The sequence below is a fragment of the Ochotona curzoniae genome, unplaced genomic scaffold, assembly GCF_017591425.1.
Source record: "Ochotona curzoniae isolate NIBS_2020 unplaced genomic scaffold, NIBS_Ocur_1.0 scaffold_2453, whole genome shotgun sequence".
NCBI classification, from domain to species: Eukaryota; Metazoa; Chordata; class Mammalia; order Lagomorpha; family Ochotonidae; genus Ochotona; species Ochotona curzoniae.
Window position 1 is genome coordinate 31,001,553 of NW_024467094.1, and position 18,333 is coordinate 31,019,885.

Genomic DNA, 18,333 nt, shown 5'->3' on the forward strand with positions numbered 1-18,333 from the left:
TTCTTTTCTTCTTGAGCGTGATTGTTGATCTCCTTCTCAAAGTAGGCTCTTGTTGCTGCGGCTCTGCACACAGCTCCCAAGCAGGAGTTGGCAGTGTTCCGGTTCACTGACTCTCAGGGGTATGGACTGGATTAGAGCGGATGGGGCATTCCGTGTCAAAATGGGGTTGGTTCATTGGCAGATGCTGAGCTCTGTGCCCCAGAGAAATGGGCTTTAGCAAATGGGCCTGAATCCTTTATTTTTCTGCTAAATTCAAATCTGTTTTACTCTTTTCTGGTGATTCATAGCAAAACCGTTGCCCTTGGAGGTCCAGGACATTGAGGAAGCAAGACAGTGTTTCCTCCTTGCTTCCTTCCTCCCAGCCCTCCTGTGCCTTTGAACCTGAGGGATCACAGGCTCAGTGTAGAGAGCATTTTTTATTTCTCTCTCCCCTCCCCAATTTATTTGTTTATTTTAAAGTTTGACAAGAAGATTGAGAGATACTTACAGCCATACATACATACATCAACACATACATATATGACACCTCTGACTCACTATCAGATAGCTGCAACAGCCGGGACTGGGCCACGCCAAGGCCAGGAACTCTGGCCTAGTCTCCCCTTGGGTACCAGATGCCCAAGTACTTGGGCCCCAAGAATTAGTGGGAAGCTGGATCAAAAACAGAGCAGCCTGGACTTGAACTGGTGCCCTGATAGAATATGCTGACATTGCAAAGTAGTGGGTTATCGCACTGCACCACAAAACTGAATAAGAACATTTCTTCATGTTGTCTTTGGTTGGGTATTTTTCTTTAGAGTATTTTTTTTTCTTTTACGATTTATTTTTCGGCCTGGTGAGGTGGCCTAGTAGTACTAAAGGCCTCGCCTTGAATGCGGCGTGATGCCATATGGGTGCCAGTTCATCTTCCGGCAGCCCCACTTCCCATCCAGTTCACTGCTTTGACCTGGGAAGGCAGCCGAGGACTGCTCAAAGCCTTGGGACCCTGCATCCGCATGGGAGACCTGGAGGAAGTTCCTGTCTCCTGGCTTCAGATTGGCTTAGCACCGGCCTTTGCGGTAGCTTGGAGAATGAATCATCGGATGCAAGATCTTCCTCTCTGTCTTTCCTCCTCTCTATATTACTGACTTGCCAATAAAAATAAATAAATATTTAAAAATAAGTAAATAAATAAAATATTTATTTATTTTATTTATTCAGTTTATATAATGATATTGATTCATATTATTAGATTTTCTATTTATTTATTTTTATTTTACTTCACTTCAGTGGTTGGAGCTGAGCCAATCTGAAGCCAGGAGCCTGGGACTTCTTCCCATGTGGGAAGGGTCCATCACACTGGGTCCTTGGTTGGATACTTTTAAATTTCTGAAAGCTTTTTTAGAAAAAAATAAAATTAGTAGGGAAAAGGTGATAGGTTTACTAATGTTTATGCTAGCTTCGATGCCTTCAGGTGATGGTCTTGCAAGCAGAAAGAGCAGAAAGAGCCTGTCAGCGTATGTCAGCTACTAGGTAGAGTTGATTCCCAGCTTGCTTCTGAGGCTTGGCACACTCACTGCAGTTTCCAGTGCCTTTCAAACATTACATTCCACAGAGTAGGTGCCCTTTTGTTCTGCAGAGGATAAAAACTGGGGCTCCCCTCGTCTCCGATAGGTCTTGAGGTGCATTATGATGATCATTATGACAGGGGGCCTTGTGACACTGGCGATCACCCTCAGGTGAGTCCTCTCGGAGTGTGTGTGTGTGTGTGTGTGTGTGTGTGTGCGCGCGTGCGCGTGCATGTGCGCAGTAGAAATTCACTGAACTGCTTTCGATGCTTAGAGAGAAACATGAATCCAGTAATCCTTTTTAATCCCTTCTGATTGTGAAAATGTTCTTTACTTATCTTTAGATATTTGAAAACAGATATATTGGAACAGTTGAATGTAAAAAAAGAATTTTCTTCTGAAGTTGCCTGTTCTGGGGCGGGGTATTGTGGATGAGTGGGTGTTTCTTTCCGCTTCCTCTTTCACAGTGCTCAGCCAGTAAGCAGGATATTTGTCATCTAAGGTGAGACATTGGATTCTTTATATCACTGCCTTGAAAGTAGAAACAGGAATGTTGTTAGCATCTTTCAGAAGCAGCCAGGCAGCTAATACTGCCATTATAAGGTCCTTTGCAAAGATTCCAGATACACACAAAATCAGTATATATTTCTTCTTTGTTGAAACAAGTATGTCAGATATACAGAGAGGAGGAGAGACATAGAGGAAGATCTTCCGTCCGATGATTCACTCCCAAAGTGAGCGCAACAGTCAGTGCTGTGCCAATCTGGAGCCAGGAGCCAGGAGCCAGGAACTTCTTCCAGGTCTCCCACACAGGTATAGGGTGCCAAGGCTTTGGGCTGTCCTCGATTGCATTCCCAGGCCACAAGCAGCGAGCTGGATGGGAAGTGGAGCTGCCGGGATTAGAACTGGTGCCCATATGGGATCCCGGCACGTTCAAGGCAAGGACTTTAGCTGCTAGGCCACCATGCTGTGTCCAAAAGATTTATTTTTAAAACCTTACTTGGAAGGCAGAATAAGGTAGCGAATACGAGGCAGGGCTGCGGCTGGGCCAGGCAGAAGCCAGGAGCTCCCTGGGTTCCCAGGTGGGTAACAGGACCCCAATTGGGCCATCTTCTGCTGCCTTCCCAGGTAACTTCTCCAACTTGAACTCAGATATGAGATGCTGGTGTTGCAAGTGGCAGCTTAACCTACTGTGTCACTATGCTGGTCTCTGGCTTTTAGTTAATTATTGCCTAGCAGCAGTAATGAGATTGGCACTTGCCCTATGCTGATAGACATTTAAACTCTTTCCGGTCTTTTGCTGCTAAAAACTGCCCTAGTGAGTAACTGTAAGTATTTGACTTGGCATGTGTGACTGTAGATAAATTATTAGAAAAAGAATTGCTGAAACTGATTTTTTTTGGTTGTAGTTCATTTATCCAAAATGTTTCTGAGCTCCTGACGTGCCAAGGACTGTGCTAGGTTCAGCTGATAGAGCAGCCAATGGTCTGAGTCCTTGTGGCAGTTCTGTTCTGGTGGAAGACACCCATGAATGGTGTGAAGTGGGCGTTTGGTGCAGTGTTTGGGCCACTGCGCTGGATGCATGTATTCCGTATCAGAGTCCCTGGGTGCAAGTCTTGGCTCTACTTCCTCTCCATCTTCCTGCTAATACGCATCTTGGGAAGCAGCAGATGATGACCCAGGTGCTTGTATCCTGTCACCCATGTGGGAGACCTGGATGGAACTGCAGGCTCTCCCCTGTGGCTTAGCCCAGCTCCACCATTAAGGGCATCTGGAGAGTGAATCACTTGGTGGAAGATTTCTCTCTTTCATGTAAGTAAACTAAATAGAATTTATTCAGTATTCAGTCCTGTGGAGATACTTAATGGGAAGCCCATCCAAGTTTGGGAAGAACTGTAGTTGCAGGGGGGGGGGGTGTCTCTGAGGAATTGACTTTTTAAAGCTGAACTGTAAAGATTAAGGGAGGACAAGATTATTCTAGGTAGAGGCGATAGCATTGGTAAAGGCCCTGGGGAGGGAAACAAGGTGGACGTTTTGAGGAAATGAGAGAAGTTTCAATGTGGCTGGAGCTTAGGAAGTGAGGTGAAAAGAGGCGAGAGGCCAGGCTTCCGGGTGTGGGCTCTTCCTCAGGCAGGTGACTAGCGCTGTGACATGAGCTCACAGAGTTTTGGGAGTTTTGGCTAGTTCTTTCCGCAGTGTTAGTTCACCAGTGTTGATGAAGGCTGGTGCCTCTCAGAGGAGCACAACTTCTCTGAGAACTTCCCTGGGCAAATCCTGTTGTTTTAGTCTTGATTTCTCTTAGACCTTTCAAATTAAATTTGGCTGACTGGCTAGATTAGGCCATAACTTTTTTTTGTTTTTCTCTTTTGGTAATATTTATTTATTGCTTGTTTATTTTGAAGATTTATTTTATTGGGAAGACAGATATATGGAGAGGAGAGAACCAGAGCTGTGGAGCATCTTTCAGGTCTTCCAGGCAGTTGCGGGGTCTAAGGCTTTGGAGCATCCTCAACTGCTTTCCCAGGCCATGCAGAGCTGGGCAGGAAGTGGAGCAACTGGATACTAACTGGCGCCCATAGATTTTAGCCAATGAATCATTGTTCTGGGCCCTATTTATTTATTTTGAAAGTCAGTGTTAACAGAGAGGAAGGGAGAATCAGAGAGGGTTCTATTTGCTGGTTCGCTCCCTAGATGGCTGGCTGCAAGGGACAGTGCTGGGTCAGGCTACGACCGGAAGGCAAGAACTTCATCTGGGGCTCTTACCTGAGTGGCAGGAGCCTGGACACTTGGGCCATCCTCGTTTAGTAAGGGAGCTGGATCAGAAGTGGAGCATCTGGGCCTGCAGCTGCTGTGTCACAATGCTGGCGCCTAGACCTGCAACTTTTTAAGATCCTGGAACTTGGTTTGGAAATGAGAATTTTTGTGGGACAGTTCTTAGATTATGAGGGATATTGGGATTGTTAGCTTGCCAGATTTGCTACTTAAGACACAGAAATGTGTTTACTTCTTGGGAATATTGACTGTTGTGTTATCCTCATGATGTTAGAGAACAGATGTTCTCACTATAAACTAGTGAGTGTATATTCTGTCATGCCTGTCATGTAGGCTGTATGTCTTAAAGTGACACAAAAGTCTTGTTGGATGTGAACATGAATCGGTAGCCCAAGGGTCATTATAACTTTGAATACATGAAAGTGTTTTTATCTAGAGTCATTGTAACTCTGACCACGTGAACACATTTTTATCTGCAAGTATGTTGGCTTTTGTTCAGAAATCACAGTATTCAAAGCCCAGATGGTCCTGTTTGATTTAGTACCTTTCTTATGTAATTGGATCAGCTTGCCCTGTTCCATGACTTGGAGTCTTCATTTAGCAGCCTATCACTAGTGATCAAGGGATTAAAAATGTGCAGATTTCTCCTAGCATTTCAGCAAGGAGCATCTGTGTTGTGGATGGCTTAGGGGAGAACAGAGACTCCTCGACGGTGAAAGTCACCGCTTTGTTAGATTATCTGGTGACTTGGGGCTTCATATATTATCTTTGAAATGAGGCATGATGCGTCTCTCCCCGTGAAGTCTGGATCAGCATTTTATGGAGCATCTGCTGAAGTTTCCTTTCAGGCCTTTTCTTAATGGAGGCTGTCATCACTGGATTTTCCTAGTGATTGTTCTCTGTGTGTGCTCTTCCTGCATTTAGGTTGGAGACTGCAAATGAATGGCTCCTGGAGACGCAAGGCTCGGAAGATGAGATATGGTTGTTTTGGAGTGTTAAGAGCCATTTTATGCCACCAGGGATCAGGTTTTGGTCTGTCTTGTAATAACAGCCTTTTTAGCTAATGAAGTTTCTTAGAACTTCTAAAGATATTTTGACAACAGGTGTCAGTTGCTTTTTGTTTTTCCCTACAGTAAATTAAATTGAAAGCAAGGTATAAAAAGTAATTGATTTTAAGATTTATCCCTCTGTTGTTGTGCTTGGCAAGTGCTTTTGATCTTGGTTTGCTTCTAGAGGCCTGGAAGTTGCTCACTGTGCTATTTGACCTCTGTTAGAATCAGCCCTGGGGTTGGTATTTACTGTGTGGTTACACCCAAGCAGTGGCTGAGATCCAGGTCACGTTAGACAGCTTGTCTCCAGTCAAGTGGCAGGTTCTAGAATTGGGGCTAATGGCCCTTTAAATTTTTTGGTCTAATTTTTCTTTAATAAGATTTGCTTATTTTATTTGAAAATCAGGGCTACATACAGAGAGAGAGAGAGAGAAGAGAGATCCTCCATTCACTGGTTTACTCCTAAGATGGCTCAGTGGCCAGGGCTATGTCAAGCCAAATCTGTAAGCCAGGTGTTTCATTTTGGTCAGCTACATGGGTGGCAGGGACCCACACACTTGAACCCATACGCTTGCTGCTGCTTTTCCCTGGCCATTGGCCATTAACAGAGAGCTAGAACAGAGGTGGAGTGACTAGGACATGAAACAACATGCATATGGGATGCCAGCATTGCTGGCCGCAGTTTTACCTGCTGTGCCATAACACCAGCCCTCATTTTCAAGTTTTCTGTTTTCCTTAACCATGTTGATCAGAAATCATGTATTGGCCTTCCCCCCCACCCCCGAAATGTAGCTTATTATATGGTGGCTTTGCTTATGCATTGTTAAGCTTTTTGATTTTACTAGTTGTCAATAGAAAGCACACAATCATAATAAAACAAAGATAAAAACAAAGCAGTTGTTCCATTTTTTTGTCCTCAACTACTTTTAATATTTCTATTATTTTTTCTTGCTGTGGATTATCTCTCCCTGTTTCTAATGTGTGCCTATATTGTTATTCTTGATTTTACAGTCATAGATAAGTATCTTTTAAAAAAGACTATTTTTATTTAAAAAGCAGATTTTACAGAGAGGACAGAGGGGTCTTCCAAGTGTTGGTTCACTACCTAAATGGAAGTTAAGGTTGGGGCTGGGCCAAGCTGAAGCCAGGAGCCTGAAACTCCATCTGGATCTCTCGTGTGGATGTTGGGGGTCCCAGTGCTCGAACTTTCTGCTTTAAGGCACAGTAGCAGGGAGCTGCATTGGAAGCAGGACAACTGGACTCAAATGGGTGCTCTGTTGGTGGGGATGTTGGCCCTGCATGTGGCAGCTTAAGCTGTCATGCCACAGCTAAGTTCCCCAGCTTCACCATTTTTTTTAAAGATTATTTGAAAGGCGAAATAACAGAAACACATACACACAGAGGTAGGGAGAGAAAAGAGACAGACAGACAGGAGTAGATTTATTCCCCAGATGGTTGCAGCAGCCAGGTCTGGGCTAGGCTGAAGCGAGAAGCCCTATACTGGGCTCCCACATGGGCACCAGGGGACATCTGCTACTGCCTTCTCAGCGTGTTAGCAGGAAGCTGGTTTGGAAGCAGACCAGCAGAGACAGGAACCAGCACTTCCGAATCAGATGCTGATGTCACAAGCAGTGGTTGGAAGTGATGCATCAGTCTCCATCCAGTTTTGAATGAATGACTCCTGTTGGTGGTATTTTTTTTAAAGATTTATTAATTTTTATTACAAAGTCAGATATGTTGAGATGAGGAGAGACAGAGAGGAAGATCTTCCGTCCGGTGATTCACTCCCCAAGTGATCCCAACGGCTGGAGCTGAGCCGATCCAAAGCCAGGAGCCAGGAACTTCCTCCAGGTCTCCCATGCGGATGCTGGGTCTCAAGGCCTTGGGCCATCCTCGATTGCTTTCCCAGGCAACAAGCAGGGGGCTGGGTGGGAAGTGGAGCTGCCGGGAACATGAACCGAGCATCCAAGGCGAGGACTTTAGCCGCTAGGCTACGGCGCTGGGCCCAGGTGTTTGTTTATTTGTTTAAGTCCTCAGTGTGATGGTATTTGGAGAAGAGACTTTTTTTTTTTTAATTTATTTACTATTATTGGAAAGGCAAATTTACACAGAGAAAGATCCTCTGTCCATTGATTCACTGTCCAAGTGACCACAATGGCCGCAGCTGAGCCCGTCTGAAGCCAGGAGTTTGTTCCAGGTCTCCCATGCTGGTACAGGGTCTCAGGGCCTTGAGCTGTTCTCGACTGCTTTCCCAGGCCACAAGCAGGGAGCTGGAAGGGAAGTGGAGCAGCCCAGTGCATGCAAGGCAAGGACTCTAGCTACTAGGCTACCACGCTGTGCCCCTGTTAACAGAATTTAAGTGAAAGATTTTGGGAAATGTTTCTAAGCACCTAGCCTCCAGTCCCAAGTGAGTTCAGAAAGGAATAGAAGTGAATGTTCCCAAAAGAAGAAAAATATCAGCACTCAGTCTAGGGACCAAGTGTGCAGAGATCACGTTGGCTTCTGTTTATGGTCCCCGTCTATACCGTAATTACTGTTTTCTTCCCTCACCTCCAGTTCTTTTTTTCCTTGACTGTTTAAAATCACTCATTCAGACCTCACATCTGGCAGGATAATAGCCTGAATCTGCAAGACATCCAAGGAGTGTGGGGCGGGAGTTGTGGCTCAGCCAGCTAAGCCACTGCTTGGGAGGTCTGCGTCTTGTGTTGGGTGCCTGGTCCATGGTTCTGATCCAGAAGGTGGTAATTGATGGCTCGAGTACTTTGTTCCTGCCGTCCACACAGCGGATCCAGATGGAGTTTTTGGGTTTTGATTTCAGCCTGGCCTAGTCCTATTGCAGCCATTTAGGGAAATTAATCTGTGAATGGAAAATATCTGTCTTCCGCCTTTTCTCTGTCATCCTGCTTTTCCTTTTAAATAGGTTTTTTTTTTTTTTTTAAGGAAGATCTTCCACCTGTTGGTTTACTCCCCAAGCAGCCGCAATAGCCAGAGCTGAACCAATCCGACACCAGGAGCCAGGAACCTCTTTTGAATCTCCTACGTGGGTGCAGGGTCCCAAGGCTTTGGGCCGTCCTCAACCGCTTTCCCAGCCCACAGGTAGGGAGCTGGATTGGAAGCGGGGCACCTGGGGTTAGAACTGGTGCCCATATGGGATCCCAGCACGTGCAAAGTAAGGACTTTAGCTGCTAGGCTATCGCACTAGGCCTGAATAGGTAAATCTTTAAGAAGCAACAACAGCAAAATCCAAACATATTAAAGTCATAAGCCCTTGCTTTGTTGTCTTCTATCAACGGTGGTGTTGTAATGGGATTCTGATTCTGATTATATGGCAACTATATTTTTCTCTGGAAGATTTTAGGATTTTGTCTCTGGTGTTGTAAATATGGTGATACTGTCTGCATGTGGTTGTATTGAAGGTCAACTATTATGCTTAGTAAAATAAGTGAATCCCAGAAAGACAAATCTGATATTTTCTCTGATTTGGGACAACTAATACCCAAAACACACGTGTACAAAATGCAGTCTTTATAAGTGAGATTAACGTCCTGGGACGTGGTTACTGTGTGCGGCCTGTGTCGGTACTCCTCAGTAACAGTAGGATTTCTGTCTCCTGCACGCACTTGCTGTGCGTTGGTAGATTGATCTGTTGGAGTGTTAAGCTGGTAGTAATGAAGCTTAGGGGAAAGGTGGGGAATAGGAAGGGAAGAGGCAGAGAGGAGTGCCTGTGTTTCTAAATGGTGAAGTATTTGAGATCTCATTTTATATAAATAATAAAGTTAATAAGAAGAATGATTCATCCGGTCAGGCTTTGTGAGCCTTTGCAGTCTGGAAGCTTCCATCCGTGTGTCCTGAGAGCTTCACCTGGATGGATAAGGCATTTCCTTTCTGGGTCATTGTTCCCCTTTCTCCTTCTAAAAAGCCTGATTATCCAGAGAGTGAAACTCAGGTATTTTAGCACATTTTTTGGAATTGTGCTTTATTCATTGGGTTTAATTGCTGTTTTTCCTGTGGCTGGCAAGGGACGTAAGTGCTTGAGCCATCATCATCTGCTGCTTTCCAGATAGGGAAGTAGAGGATTGGATTGGAAGTCAAGTAGCCAGGACTCAAAGTGGGACTCGGATGTAAACTGTGGAATTCCTAAGGAGTAGGTTTATCCACTGTGCCACAACACCCTAAGAGAGAGAGAGAGAGAGAGAGAGAGAGAGAGAGAGAGAGAGAGAGAGAGTGTGTGTGTGTGTGTGTGTGTGTGTATTTTAAACAAGTACCCTAAGTGTATCTTACCCAGGCCGTTTTAGAAGCCCTGCTTTAGAGGAGTTCTGTGTAAACCATCGCATGTCTGCATGGTAAGGCTTTTGTAGTCGGAATGTGTTTCACTCTAGCTTCGGGCTGTATTTCTAAATTAAAATACATGCTTCCCATCTTCTGAACTCCTCTCTAGGTGTAAAGATGGGCTAGTGGTGTTACCTTTTTGGCCTGGTCAGGGGATGTGTAGGTGGGAGGAAATGGCTTGTAATGAACGCTGAGCTGCTCTCCGTGTCATTGTCCGGATCTAGGAATCTGTCTTGAGAACACATGTACTAACTGTCTGCCTTGGATTAATGCAGCGTTGCTTCTGAAGATGTTAAGCAGCGATTCGAAGTTTGTTTTTAATTTGGGCATTATGAGAGGGTCTCTTTTCCTTTCCTTTTTGTATTGGGTTGTAGATTCCCTAGGCCAAGAAATGAAAAGCAGGTGTGTGCCTTACTGCTCGTCTGGAACAGCTCTGTAGAAACAGTTCTGACACAGTTTACAGCTTCTGCTGGAGCGATCTTGGTGAACAAAGTCAGACAAACAGTGTTCTATCAAAAAATGCGAATGTGCAGCAGAGTGGTCTGTGTTTCCTGCCTGACATTGCTTTCACTTTTGGTCTCCCGTGTGGATGACAGGGATACAAGAACGTGGGCCGCCTTCCACTGTCATCCCAAGTGCGTTAGCAGGGGGCTGAATTCAAAGCACCCAGAACTGGAACCGACCTTTCCAGTATGGGAGGCCAGTGTCGCAGGCAGTGTGATAAACCCCACTGTGCTGCGACACCAGCTCCAAGTGCAGTATTTTCTGCACATGATCCCCTCCCTCCCAACCGGGGGTACTGAAGATGTAGACATCGGATGTGTGGTGAGGTCATTGCTGATCTCTGTTTTGTGTGATTTTTCAGACATTAAATTTATAGCTGTTATCTTTAGTCTTTTTTTTTTTTTTTTTGGATGAAGCCACTCTGCAGCTGTGGTTATTTAACTGAGCGGAAAAGTAGACATCTCGTTGATTTGTCATCATTTTAGATGAGAGGGATTTGACTACTGGGTTGATATTTAAGTTTACCACATAAAGCAATATGTGACTAAGTGGACTGCTGCATTTACATTTTGAGTACTTCCGATCCAGAGATGGGTATTTGTTGCAGTGAATAGGATGCCACCTGGAGGGCCTGGTTCACGTCCCAGCACCGCTCCCAGTTACAGCTCGCTTTCTTTTTTTTTTTTTAATATATATTCATATATGTGTGTGTGTGTATATATATATATATATAAGATTTATTTTATTTTTATTGCAAAATCAGATATACAGAGAGGAGGAGAGACAGAGAGGAAAATCTTCCGTCCGATGATTCACTCTCCGAGTGACCTCAACGGCTGTGCCGATCCGATGCCAGGAGCCAGGAGCTTCTTCCAGGTCTTCCACATAGGTGCAGGGTCCCAAGGTTTTGGGCTATCCTCGACTGCTTTGCAAGGTCACAAGCAGGGAGCTGGATGGAAAGTGGGCTGCCGGAACATGAATCAGCTCCCGTATGGGATCCCGGGGCATCCGAGCCAAGGACTTTAGTTGCTAGCCCACCGTGCCGGGCCCTCTTTTTTTTTTTTTTTTCCAAACTTTGTTTATTTTTTGGGAAGGCGGATCTACAGAGAGGAGAGACACAGAGAAATATCTTCTATCTGCTGGTTCACGTCCCAAGTAGCCACAGTAGCCGGAGCTGATCTGATCTGGAGCCAGGAGCCAGGAGCTGCTTCTGGGTCTCCCACACTGGTGCAGGGTTCCAAGGCTTTGGGCCACCTTCCTCTGTTTTCGCAAATCACAAGCAGGATGGGAAGTGGAGCAGTTGGGACACAAACTGGTGTGCATATGGAATTCGGGCACGTAAGGGGGAGGATTAGCCAATTGAACCATTGCACCAGGCCACTGATTCCACCTTTGCATTGATGGGCACCCTGGGTGGCAGCAGTGATGGCTCAAGTGGTTGGGGCCTGCCACCCTGTGGAAGACCTGCATTGAGTTCCTGGCTTCTGGCTTTGGACTGACACAATCCTAGTTGTTGTAGACATTTGACAAGTAACCCAGCAGGTGGAATTCTGTCTCTTTCCTTTCTACCTTTCAAATAAATGAATTTTAAAATTTATTGATTTTTTGTTTTTAATTTTGAAAGGTAGAGTTTTTTTTTCAGAGAGGAGAACAGAGAGAAAGTTCTTCCGTCTGCTGGTTCACTTTTCACAGATGACCACAACAGTCAGAGCTGAGCTGATCCTAAGCTGGGAACCAGGAACCTTATTAGAGAAAATATTTATTTGTGAGGCAGAGTGAGCCAGCAGATGAATACCCCTGTGTCTGCTGATTCACTCATCACATGCCTGGAGTGGCTGGGCTGCGCTGACACTGGAGGCAGGGAGCCTGGTACCTGAGCCCAGGGTGTGTGTTGTCAGGAAGCTAGCTGGGAGCCGGACCTGAGGATGGAACCCACCTGCTATGGATGGGGGAATCTGAGCATTTTATCTGCTAGGCTAACTGCCTGATCTGAAGAAATTTTGCCATTTAGTTCTGTGTCTTTGGCCTTCTTCATGTTCTTTTTCAGGGTTGTAGGCTGCGTGTAACAGTGGAAAATGATTAGTCTAAAGATTGTCCTAGATAGATGTAACTTTTAAAATTACTTTGAGATCAATCATATTTGCTGCATATGCATTTGAATTTCCATGATGAAGAATTCTTAAAGTAGGGGAAAAAAATTTTTCCCTTCATGAAGTAACCTTAGAATTTTAATTTCCTTTCAGTACATGATAGAAGTTTGTTTCACCAGAAATTTGATGGAATTACATTTCAAAGAGGAGTAACACCTGTTCCATTGAGAGAAGAGAGCTGTGAACTATATAAAGCCTCTTTTCTTTCTTTCTTCTTTTTTTTTTTTTTTGAGTTGTGGCAAATTGATGATGTGAAACTTACTCTGATCTCTTTTCTTGTATTTTAGAGAAGCCTGAAATACTTCAGTGTCAATCCTCTATCTATATTCTGTCTTAGAACACAGGAGGTGTGTTCTTAGTTTGTGTGGACCTTAGATCCCAAAGTAATTACAAGGAATCTGTTTGGCTTCTGCTTGCTGTTGGTCAATCTCCTCTGGTAACGCCTGCAGACTCTTAGGCAGCTCCTGGCTGTTCTCCAGCCTGGGGACTCGATGCTTACACCATGTGCCAGCCCCCACTCCCCATACTGTAGTACTTTGCTTATCTTTTCTTCTCCCTTCCCTTCCTTCTTCTTTCCTTTCTTCTTTCTTTCCTATTAAAGATTTATTTATTTGTTTGCAAGGTAGAGTTACTGAGAGAGACAGAGGTTGATAGATGTATCTTTGATCTGCTGGTTCACTCCCACCCAGATGGGTGCAATAGCCTGAGCTAGGCTGAGCTGAAGCCAGGAACCAGGAACTGCTTCCAGGTCTTCCATGTGGGGGCAAGGACCCAACTACATAAAGTGGATCATCATGTGTTGTGTTCCCAGGCACATTGGCAGAGATCTGGGCCAGAAGGGGAGCAGCAGGATTCAGACTGGTATCTGTGGAAACTGGAGTCCATATGGGATACTGGCACCCTAAGTGGAGGCTTTATGTGCTATGCCACAGCGCTGACCCCATTTATGCTTTTCAGGAGCAAGGTTGAAGGGCAGGTAGACAGGCAGGCATCACCAGGTGACTTTTAACCCTGGAAGGCTTCTAGTCAGAGCCCACATCTAGAGCCGCACTTAAGTCAGAGGTCAAGGGTGATCTGGAGGGTTAGTGAAATAATTGAATTTCAGGTTTACTTTGAGAGTGACTTTTGATTCATTGTGGCCGCTTGGAGAGTGAATCAGAGGACAGAAAGATCTTCCTCTCTGCCTCTCCTCCTCTCTGTATATCTAACTCTCCAATATTTGAAAGACAAATTTACAGAGAGGGCATTAGATCTTCCTTCTGCTGTTTTATTCCACAGATGGCTGCAGTGGCTACGATGGCTGAAGCTGGAACTGGGCTGATCCAGAAGTAAAAGCCTGAAGCTTTTTCTGGGTCTTCCACGTGAATGTAGGGACCCAACGAGTTGGACCATCCTCTGCTGCCTTCCCAGATTTGTTAGCAAGGAGCTGGATCGGAAGTGGTTCCACCACTGGCACAGTGGTGTAGTGGGCTGATCCTCTGCCTGCATGCACTGGTATCCCCTGTGACTGCAACAGCCATAGCTGCGCCAGTCCAAAACCAGGAGCCAGGAACTTCCTCCTCGTCTCACAAAGTAGTCCTTGACTACTTTCCCAGGCCACAAGCAGGGAGCTAAGATGGAGAGCAGGGCTGCCAGGATTAGAACCAATACCTTTATGGGATCCCAGCGCATTCAAGGCAAGGACTTTACCACTAAACCACCCCACCGGGCCAGGAATTTTGTTTATTTTAACATAATATCTTTTTTTTTTTTAAGATTTGTTTATTTTTATTACAAAGTCAGATATAAAGAGAGGAGGAAAGAGAGAAAGATCCTCCTTCCGATAATTCACTCCCCAAGTGAGCACAACAGCCAGTGCTGTGCCGATCTGAAGCCGGGAACCAGGAACCCCCTCCCGGTCTCCCACTGGTACAGGGTCCCAAAGCTTTGGGCCATCCTCAACTGCCTTCCCAGGCCACAAGCAGGGAGCTGGATGGGAAGTGGAGCTGCCGGGATTAGAACCGGCGCCCATATGGGATCCCGGAATTTTGTTTATTTTAACACAATATCTTTAATTGTGTAGTTGGTTGGTGGTCTTTTCCAGTGGATGGCTTTAGAACAAGGGTTGTCTTGGTAAAGAATTATTGCCTTACCTAAAGAAGTAGAGTTTACCATTAGAGATAAGGTTGTTTCTTTAAGTCATTTCTTATGTTATAGCATGAAAATTGCACCATCTGGGGGTATAGTAAGATCTAGGGACAAGTTTTTATAATCTTTTTTTTTTTTTTTTGGTAAGCTAATTCTGGGAGACCATTCCAGCCTTGGCAATGTCCAGTGGTCAGTGAAATTAGTAATCTGGAAAAGATAGGAGGTGGGGTAGTTGGAATTAGTTGAATATGTTTCTGAATTTGTTTTCTGCCAATTTTCTTTGAAAATGCTGCAGGGGCTTTGGAGTGGAGGTCATAGTAAACTCAAGTGAGAGAGGAGGTTTTTTTTTTTTCTTTTTCCTATTTTGTGTTGTGTTTCTTTTCTTTTAAGCTTATCCCCTGGGGACAGATGTTCTGTTTATAGGATTTACTGTTTTGATCAATTTTTAAAGCCTTAGTGCGTTAGATCTCTAGCAAAGAAAAACTAATAGCTTTGAAACCAGAAATGAGAAGGTGTTTGCCCTGGACGTGAGCTGCCTGCTTGGTTTTGAACTGAGTTCAGATGCCATGCCCCTGGGGAACTGCCTCGCTAGAACAGTGTTCAGTTCTTTGTGCTTAAAGTGTACAGCTCTGTTGAGTAGCCACCCTATGCTACCATTGCCCTGGCAGGAGTTGGAGCCTTAAAGTTTTTCAGGACATTTCTGATTAAATCCTGGTTTCACGTAAGAGTTTCTGGTTTCATAGAATACTTTCTTTCCCTTTTAGCAATCCCTGGGAATTGAGAGAAGTGCTTAAGCTGCTCCTCCATTCACAGAGATTTTTGACCATCCCCATAAAGAATTTCGAACAAGGCCTGCCTCTGGGTTGCTATACTGGTTTAGTTTTCAGGCTTAGCTAGGCACACACCTGTGTCCTAATTCCATTAATCACTTCGCTTGGAAGCAGCTCATCCTTGGATTGATTGATGAAATTGTCTTCGGCTTTCTTGTCATGGCGGCTGAATTATTTTGACTTCCATTTTTGGAGGATCAGGAAGTAGAATTTGCTTAGGACAGCTGATTGGTGCTGGTTGCTGTCCTTGAAGTCTGGTTTGCCATTTGCTCTTTGATGTCTTAGGGTAAGCCCCTGGTTTTAGTGTAGTCAGTAAAATGAGGATTTCCTACAGACTGTAATAGTGGGATGGCTGTGTAATGTTTGAATATTCAGTATTTTGTGACCTGTTAAGTGACTGTGGTGTTGATGCTGTGGTCACATTCCAGGGTTAAGACTGAACCAGGGCTCAGTAAACTGTAGCTCATGAACCACATCGGCCTCTTAGCATGTTTTTGAATGGCTCACTAAGTAAGATAGATTTTTTTTAAATTTTGGAAAAGTTGCAGAAGTGAAGAGAATGAGAAGCAGACTATATTCTGGGGGAAAATAGTTACAGAACAGTGTTACCCAAAATACATAGAGATCTTAAAATTCAACCATAAGAAAACAAGCAGCCTGATTTTAAAATGGGCAGGCTTATAACAGATACCTCACCAAAGATGATGAACAGATGGACAATGAGCAGATGAAAAGATGCTCAACATAAGTCATCAGGGAAAGAAAATTTAACAAAGATATTATTACACACCTATTAGAATGGACAAAATCCAACATACTAGTTACATCGAATGCTGGTGAGGACGCAGAGCGGTAGGAACCTTAGGAATTACTGATGGGGCTGGGGAGTGATTCAGTCACTGTGGAAGATGTTTGGTAGTTCCAAATAGAACTTAACATATTCTTACCATGTGATTCAGCACTTAGACTCCTTGGTACTTACCCATTTACGATGGAAACTTAGGTCTTTTTGTCTACCCGTATCAACCTGTAGCAGATTTATATGTAATTACTAAACTTGGAAGCAAGCAAGATACATCCTTCAGTAGGTGAGTGAGTAAGCAGACTGCAGTATATCTGGACAGTTGGATTCTATTCAGTGCTAACAAGAAATGGGTTTGAAAATAAGAAAAGAACTGTCAGGGGGCTGGCATGATGGCTCAGTAGGTTAATCCTTCACCTATAAATCCCTGCGATCCATATGGGCACTGCTTCATGGCTGCTGCATTTCTGATCCAGCTTTCTGCTGCTTATGGCCTGGGAAAGCAGTGAAGAATGGCCCAAAACTGCCTGGCAGCATGGCCTAGTGGCTAAAGTCCTCGCCTTGAATGCCCCGGGCGCCAGTTCTAATCCCGGCAGCTCCACTTCCCATCCAGCTCCCTGCTTGTGGCCTGGGAAAGCAGTCGAAGATGATCCAAAGCCTTGGGACCCTGCACCCATGTTGGATACCCGGAAGAAGTTCCTGGATCCTGGCTTTGGATCGGCATAGCATCGGCCACTGCCGTTGCAGTCACTTGGGGAGTGAATCATCGGACGGAAGAGCTTCCTCTCTGTCTATCCTCTCTGTATATCCGTCTTTCCAATAAAAATAAATAAATCTTTAAAAAAAAAAAACCAAAAAAAAACAAAAAAGAGCTATCAAGGCATAAAGGAAATGTAAGTGCACATTACTAAATGTAAGAAACCAATCTGAAAATGCTAACTTGTGTGTGATTTCTTTTTTCTTTTGTTTCTTTCTTTCTTTCTTTTTTTTTTTTTAAGATTTATTTATTTTTTACAAAGTCAGATATACAGAGAGGAGGAGAGACAGGAAGATCTTCCGTCCGATGATTCACTCCCCAAGTGACCGCAACAGTCGGTGCTGTGCTGATCCGGAATCAGGAATCCTCCAGGTCTCCCACATGGGTCCAGGGTCCCAAGGCTTTGGGCAGTCCTCAACTGCTTTCCCAGGCTACAAGCAGGGAGCTGGATGGGAAGTGGAGCAGTTCGAATTTAGAACTGGCGCCCATATGGGATCCTGCGCGTTCAAGGCGAGGACTTTAGCTGTTAGGTCACGCCGCCGGGCTCCATGTGTGATTTCAACTGTGTGACATTTGGAAAAGGAAAACTATGAAGGCATTATGAAGCTCTGTGGTGGCTCAGAGTTGAGGGACAGGAACGATGAATAGGCAGGGCACAGAAGGATTTGGGGCAGTGAAACTGTTGTGTTGCTACTGCAGTGGTGCTTACATCGTATGTTTGTGAAGGCCTGTAGCACAGACAGTAGCGAAGGTGAGCCCTCGTGTGGGCTGTGGGATGCAGGAGCTCCTGAAGTGCTGCTGGAAAGCCCTGAGTTGTAGCAGCGTATGATGTGCTGCATGATGTTGGCATGTGTAGGGACGGGGCTAAGAGGACCCTTTGTATTTTTTGTTCAGTTTTTCTGTAAATCTAAAACTACTCTAAAAAATAAAATTCATTCATAAAACTCAGAGGTTAGCAAAACAAAGAACAATAGGTAACAGAAGTCCTTACGTCATACCTAATTCTAAAAACATGTGCAGGAAGTTCGTCAGTCCCTGAACTGTACCTCAGTGGAGTAAGGAGGGGCAGTAGTTACTACCTCTGGTGCCATGCTCTGCCCTCCTGGGTTCTCAGTGTCTTTAAAGATAAAGTTGTTCTTACAAATTTGTGTTTCATTTACAGGTATATGAGTGACCCAAAGCTGCAAATAAAGACGGGGCGAGAGCAGTGCCAACTGGGAGCAGGGCAAGGATGCCAATTCCTCCTCCCCCACCACCCCCGCCTGGTCCTCCTCCCCCTCCCACTTTTAATCAGGTATGTAGTCCAAACTGTCTGAAAACCTTTGAGGAAATGGACGCAGTCCTCTCACATACTTCTTTTTTACTTTGTCTCTGAAAATTGTGGATGTTTCTAGCTGTAGCATTTTTATTCCGAACCAGCCCTTTAATTGTTTTTAACATCCCAGATTGTTAACCCTAATATTCAC

At 44.7% G+C, this 18,333-nt stretch overlaps 1 protein-coding gene across 2 annotated transcripts in view; it reads left to right on the forward strand.

Annotated features, from left to right (window-relative positions):
* Window positions 1–18,333, forward strand: part of WIPF2 (WAS/WASL interacting protein family member 2) — a 46,210-nt gene that overhangs the window by 3,465 nt on the left and 24,412 nt on the right. Inside the window, exon 2 of one of the 2 annotated variants that reach the window (XM_041000220.1) lies at window positions 18,030–18,161. In XM_041000220.1, the coding sequence (XP_040856154.1) occupies window positions 18,099–18,161 (63 nt within the window). In that variant the 5' untranslated portion in view covers window positions 18,030–18,098. Of the gene's footprint in view, window positions 1–17,354; window positions 18,162–18,333 lie in introns of those variants that run through there. The other variant, XM_041000221.1, reaches the window with a different exon arrangement.